Source organism: Macaca nemestrina, chromosome 18 (assembly GCF_043159975.1).
Source record: "Macaca nemestrina isolate mMacNem1 chromosome 18, mMacNem.hap1, whole genome shotgun sequence".
In the NCBI taxonomy this organism is placed as follows: Eukaryota; Metazoa; Chordata; class Mammalia; order Primates; family Cercopithecidae; genus Macaca; species Macaca nemestrina.
Genome location: NC_092142.1, coordinates 56505313 through 56511803, shown reverse-complemented (window position 1 = coordinate 56511803; position 6491 = coordinate 56505313). Strand labels below are relative to the sequence as shown.

Genomic DNA, 6491 nt, shown 5'->3' with positions numbered 1-6491 from the left:
TGAAAGGAAGGTTCAGAACAGCACAGGCCATAGCCTTTCATGGGGTTTCCACTTGAAGGGCAAGGCAGGCCAGGGGAAGCAGCCCAGGTCTGGCTAGTTGGAATAATTCCAGAGGGCCTTGGGCATAGGGGCTGCCCCTAGTTGTCTCTACCCGGCTCTGGGTGATTCAGGGCAGGGGAAATCTTGGCTTGGTGTGAGAGTTAAATATAGATGGTTGGGGGGTCTGTGATCGGGATTGGTCGGAGGGTTTGTAACTATTACTACTTTCAAAAACTTGCAAAATCCGGCTTGCAGGGGAGGTGTAAATGCCTTTGGCCCTGTGATTTGGCCCTGTGATAAATGGATGCCAAATAGAACAAATACAGTCTCTAAGAAAATACAGGGAAACACCCCGGCCCACAGCTCTCGGCACTGCCCAGGTTGCGTCTGGAGTTAGTGGCCCTGCTAGTCCCAGCAGCATTCCTTCCTTCTTCCTCTTCATCCAGCAAACCCCAGGCAGTGTAATTGGTGGTTTCTTAGCTTCTGTTCCCCCAAGAGAAGAGCTGGCCAGCTACAGACACCCCTGCCTCAAGGCCTAGTGCAGCTACAAACAGATGTGGCTGATCCCAGCCCCTGGGGACAGCGATGGGGTTGGAGTCCAGCTGGTGGGGTCAGGGCCTCTGGCGCATCAGCCTCAGAACTTCCTCCTAAGAGCAGAGTGCCCTCTGGTGGGCCGTTGGAGAACAATCCAATTCTAATTTCCACATTTGGAGATGAGATGTGTTTCAGGCCCGGTTGTTAGGGCTCCCCAGGAAATTTCTCCTTCCCCACTAGTGCCCCTTGTGGAATTCACCCAAGCAACACTGATGAAAATGTATAAATCAAATATACACTATGCACAAAGCTTTTTTCCCTCCTCATAAATGAGTCTGGTACTGTTTCCTGACCCAAATACCTGCTCAGTGCGTTTACTGGGTAAATCACCCAAGCAGCTCCAATTACAAGGGACAGAGTGTGGTCAGGATTAGACTGAGGTGAGCGCTGGCAGCAGGTGGAGGACACACAGCCCAGGTTCAGATGCAACCAGAGAGACCAGGGCTGGTTGTGTGGCTGCCGGGGAGGCAACACTGAGTTGAACGTTGAAGAGAAACTGGATTTCAGAAGAGTGGCTCACACCTGTAATCCCAGCACTTTGGGAGGCTGAGGCAGGCGGATCACTTGAGCTCAGGAGTTCGAGACCAGCCTGGCCAACATGGTAAAACCCTGTCTCTTCTAAAAATACAAAAATCAGCCGGGTATGGTGGCACACACCTATAATCCCAGCTACTCAGGAAGCTGAGGCATGAGTATCCCTTGAACCCGGGAGACAGAGGTTGCAGTGAGCCGAGATCACACCACTGCACTCCAGCTTGGGGACACAGCCAGACTCCATCTGAAAAGAAAAAAAAGCAGGGGTGGGGTGGGGGAGGAGGGGAGGCACCTATCAGTTGAAAGAAGCAACGTAAGTCTGGCACTCCTCCTCACTTTTCACCCCGAACCTGACCATTCCTCTTTTTCCCTCCCAGCTTTCCAATCATGGCAGCCTCCAAGTCACACCTCCTTAAAATGCCCTGAGGTCACATGGCAGTTGTCCTAGCTCTTGCATCTCACCATCCCCCAGCTTGCACCGGATGCTGCTCGTGAATACTTGGATTCTGAATCGTGCATTTTGTTGCCAGTCCTGGATCCACCTCTTCCCTGCCTTTATGCAACGCCCCCACCCTACCTCTCTTTCAGGGACCCTCTGGCAACTCCCCACCTCCTCACAGGCCTCCACGGCAGCTCTACTTATCTCAGCTTATAATATGGGCTTCTGAGTAGGATTTCAGTAGGGGGGGAGAAAAAAAGGTCTTGCTTTTTTAAACGAAGTTTGCTGGAGGCCAGGCGCAGTGGCTCATGCCTGGGATTTCAGCACTTTGGGAGGCCAAGGTGAGTGGATCACATGAGGCCAAGAGTTCAAGACCAGCCTGATTGACATGGTGAAACCCTGTCTCTACTAAAAATGCAAAAAAATTAGCCGGGTATGGTGGCAGGCGCCTGTAATCCTAGCTACTTAGGAGGCTGAGGCAGGAGAATCGCTTGAACCTGGGAGATGGAGGTTGCAGTGAGCCGAAATCCAGCCATTGCACTCTGAGAGTTCTTCCAGCTCTGGCCTGCAGGGTGCAGGGGTCTAGACCCCAACCGTCGCTGGCCTTTGCTACCTTAGGAGCTTCTCCTTGCCTCCCTCCCTTTTTAAATCATCCTCCACCGGGTGGATTCAGAGGACAATTTTCCAGGAAGAACTCAGACTGGGCCACCCCTAGAACTCTGGGTCTTAGGCAGTTGTTCAAAGGATCCTCCTCGGCATCAGGACAGGATATGAGCCCATTTGCGACCGAAGAGACCCTAGAGTCACAGGGAAGCCAGTTCACTGGTTTTATCAACCTTTTTATCGCTGTTCTTGTTTTAGTCCTGCCCCTACTGGAAAGTAGACTTGCGTTCTATCATCTGCCCTGCAATGAGTTGACTGGCCACAAGGGGGCAGAAGGAGGCAACAGTCGGGCCTGGAAATTGCCCTTCTAACCGCAGCCCTGCCAAACAATGCCGGCCACGAGGTCCTCGGAAGAGAAGGACCCATGCCCCTGCCGCCAAACTGTGTTCAGAGAGAAGCCACGGCCCCATCGCTGGTTGGGAGAGTGAGAGAGAAGTAGAAGGGAAGGCCCTGACTCCTCTGTGCTCAGCCCGTAGCTGGGCATGGGCAGGGGTCTGGGGGTGGGGTGTCCTGAGCCTCTAGTCCCCATCTTTTTGAGCACAGGGGTGCGGGGTCCCCCGAGTGGCTCACGGGGCTCTCAACCTAATGGAGGAGCTGGGACTGACACACACACACACACACACACACACACACACACACACACACACACACGAACCAATGAGAGAACCACGCGGAGCAGGGGGTCGGCTTCCGGGCAGTCGCTAAGAACTGGGGGAGCGAGTCGGTGGGCAGATGTGCTGGGCCGGCTTCCTGCAGGCTGGGCGCAGCTGAGCTAGTGGGGAGGTCAGCAGGTGGGGATCACACTTCAGTCAGGAGGAACCACAGGGCTGCGTGGTGCCCGCCTGCCTGGGGCTGGAGGGGGCTAGGAAGGTAGCTGCAGGCGGAGGACCCAGGGCCCCCGAAAGGACCGAGGACCCACAGATCCCCCTCGCTCTGAAGCTGGTCTGGAGTTTGAGCAGGGAGAGGGAGCCAGGGCCAGGAGGAGCCGGGCCAGCTGGCCTGCAGTGAGTGCAGGGGGAGGCAGAGACAGGGCTGCAAGGTCCCGCCACCCTCGGCCAGGGGGCTCCCCAGCACTGGGCAGAGCTGTGGCCTGCGGCAGGCTCCTGGCCAGTCTGTGAAATTGACTCCAGCACCTTGGGGAAGCTTGTCCTCAACTCCACGTGGAGCAAGAACAGGAGCTGGGCTAGGGGGAAACCGGGAGACCTCGGGGTGGGTGGGGACAGAATTCAGCCACTGCCTCCCAGGACCCCACCAGCCCCGCCCCTGCCCGGGCCTCTCACCAGGGCCTCCCCTCACTGGTGCGTGGTCTGCGGAAGCCACGTGCCCCTCTCAGCTTCAGTCTCCCTTTCCAACCTGCACCGGGCAGAACCAGATGTTCTCTGAGGACCCTCCCAGAGTGACAGGCTGGAGTGGAAGCGCGTCTTGCACTGTGGGGATGAACACGCTGACACAAGACTGAGGAGAAAGAATTTAATCTGGGCCCTTTGTGCCCATGGCTCCAGTTCAGACAAGGGGATGGGATCTCCCTCACTGTGGCGCTTCTTTGTCCTTGGAAGGCCTCCCCTGGACCCAAGTTCTCAGGGTTGGGGCGATGAACACCAACGGTGGAGGTCCCAGGTGGTCCCGGGAGACAGTCAGGGGTCTGAGGTGAGGAGGCTTCAAGACCTCTAGAGGCTTTGCAGGTATTTAAGTGCCTTCTTCACTTTCTTGTCGTTGGGGTCTGAACAGATGGCCTTGTTCTGGACAGTTACAAAACTACACAGAAGGAGGACGTTACCAGGGGTGGCAGAGGGGGAAGGGCCCCCAGAGTCCCTGGAACGGCCCCGCCCTGTGCTGACCAGGATTCCAAGGCTCCAAGAGGGGCAAGAAGTTGCTGCAGTCACACAGGGCATTGGTGGCAGATCTGGGACTTCAGGCTCTGTCCTGAGTGACATCAACCCTCCCAGGCAGCCAGGGCTGCAGGACCTTGTGCCCACCCCTCAGCCTGCCCATGCCCCCAGGCGGCCTAGAGCCTGGGACGTGGAGACTGCAGGCAGGGCTTAGGCCCAGGCCAGGGGAGGTGACCACATTGCCCCTGACCAGCTGTGTGACCTGGGGGTGTTCATCGCTTCCGGGGCCTCGATTTCACCACAAATCAAGGAACAGGTTGGACCTCATGGCCTGCAGCCGTTTTGGGTCCCACAGCATGGGGAACATGAACTGCCCCAAGGAGCCTGCAGAGGTCAGGGGGGAAGGCCCCACTGTCTCTTCCCTGCTCCCCAGTGGCCGTCCCGGGAGCTCCTGGGAGCACTTGTCCCCAAGCTTGGCCCCGAGGAGCAGGGGTAGGGCCGGGGGGGACTTACACAATGGCATCCCTGGAACAGTCCTCGGATGTCTGGTACCACGTCTTCAGCTTTCTAAGGGGAATGGCTCCCTTGAAGTACTTCAGGCAGCACTCCCGGCCCACGTTGGTCCCTCGAGCTGCAGGGAGAGGAGCGGGGCAGGGGTGTCTGTGAGTATCTGGGTGTGGGTTGCGGGGTCTCCTGGAGGCTGTTCATGGAAGATCTGCATGTGCATGTTCATGTGTGCACCTGTGTGTGGTGACTGCGTGTGCATCGCTGCCTATGTGTATGTGTGTCTGTGTGTTACCGTGCACAAGTGTGTGTGAGGCCTCCGTGTATGCTGTGGGGGTCCCGTGTGTTTGTGGGTATGCATGTCTGTGTGTGTCTGTGGGGGATCCTGTGTGTCCTGTGAGTGCCTACGTGTGTGTGTCTGTGTGCGTCCCTGTATGTCTATACCTGGCAACCTTATTTCATCTTCCCTTTGCCAACCTAATATAAGAATCTATTTTTCAGGCTGAGCGCTGAGGCTCATGCCTGTAATCCCAGCACTTTGGGAGGCTGAAGTGGGTGCATTGCCTGAGGTCAGGAGTTCGAGACCAGCCTGACCAACATGGTGAAAATCCATTGGTGGCCTGGTGGCTGGGCCCCTGAATTACCAGCTACTCGGGAGGCTGAGGTAGGATTATTGCTTGAACCCGGGAGGCAGAGGTTGCAGTGAGCTGAGATTGCACCATTGCACTCCAGCTTGGACAACATAGCGAGACTACATCTCAAAAAAAAAGAATCTTTTTTTACATGCTTTTGGAACCAATTATCCTATCTTTATGCTGATTCCCTCATTGTGCATAAAACCTGTTAATAAAACAGAGGCTAATAAATAATTTTGAGAATTGTTCATTTTCCATTGCACAACTACAGCCACAGACCCCACCTCGCAGCCATTGCAGCCACTGTGCTCGCTTTGGACCTCACCAAGCCCACCCACAAGAGCTGAGTCATCATCAACATTTTTCTCTGCTTATTTCCCTCAAAATCCTAGTGCTGTGGGCTTCTCATGTCTTTTGTGGGAGTAGGTGGGGTGTAAATAATACACAAATGTGTGTGTTGCTTCATGCCCCTAACTCCTGTCCTCCCGGTGCCCACCCCTGGCCACCTGTCTCCTGCTCTCACCTGCATGGATGTGCTGCAGAGAAGCCCCCAGGAGGAGGATGACCAGGGCCAGCATCTTCAGTGGGGCCATGGTGCCAGGAGCCCAGGAGGGAGTCTCCGTGTGCGGGTCCCTCTGCTTAGGGAGACACCCTGGTGAGAGTCGAGGGTGGCAGTGACCTATTTAACCTCTTTGAGGGTCTTGCCCCGCCTTCTGTCACCTCCTCACATCCTTCCCTAGACCAGCAAAGTTCGAAGAATTTGAGATGATTCAGAAGAAGTCCAGCTCTTGGAATATTTGTGGATTTCCAGAGAAGGGGCACTCAACTGCAGATGGAGGTGGGGTACATGTATCTGGAGCCCATGGCAGTGACATACTTCTCCTTTCAAAGGGGACATTTCTTGGTTCCTCTATTAGAATTGAAAAGCCTCCATGCACAGCTGGGTTCATCTCTCTGGCTGGAGAGCGTCCTTCATGCGTGGTGGCTTGAGTGGGGGGTAGACGGGGGTGTTGGGGAGTCAACCAGGCAGAAACCAAGCGGAGCTCTTCTGGACCATGAGTGAGCTTCAGGGTGCTGTCGGGGCCACCGCGGCTGCCAGGCACGGGCACATGGGCATCACTCTGCAGGGAGGTCCATCTGCCTCCGAGAGGCTGAGGCCCAGCCAGGGTACAGAGCAGCTTTGGCTGGGATTACAGGTGAGGCCCTGACCGCAGGAGGCAAGAGCCCGGTGGCGCTTCGATCACCATTCAGTCC

The 6491-nt window shown here is 56.0% G+C and overlaps 1 protein-coding gene across 1 annotated transcript; it reads right to left on the bottom strand.

The window, feature by feature from the left end:
• Positions 1–3725: 3725 nt before the first annotated feature.
• LOC105494026 (C-C motif chemokine ligand 17) lies at positions 3726–5971 on the bottom strand. The gene is made up of 3 exons (XM_011762098.2): positions 5761–5971; positions 4612–4729; positions 3726–4024 (listed from the first exon to the last, which is right to left on the bottom strand). The coding sequence occupies exons 1-3, from the start codon at positions 5828–5830 to the stop codon at positions 3937–3939; spliced, it is 276 nt and encodes a 91-aa protein (XP_011760400.1). The 5' UTR covers positions 5831–5971; the 3' UTR covers positions 3726–3936.
• Positions 5972–6491: the final 520 nt, after the last annotated feature.

What these genes read in the sequence shown, in the direction of transcription:
- LOC105494026 (XM_011762098.2), bottom strand. Translation starts at nt 5,830, where the DNA reads ATGGCCCCACTGAAGATGCTGGCCCTGGTCATCCTCCTCCTGGGGGCT. An exon ending in TCTGCAGCACATCCATGCAG is followed by an intron (nt 4,730 to 5,760) that starts GTGAGAGCAGGA and finishes CTCTCCCTGCAG; the next exon opens with CTCGAGGGACCAACGTGGGC. An exon ending in TGTTCCAGGGATGCCATTGT is followed by an intron (nt 4,025 to 4,611) that starts GTAAGTCCCCCC and finishes CCTTCTGTGTAG; the next exon opens with TTTTGTAACTGTCCAGAACA.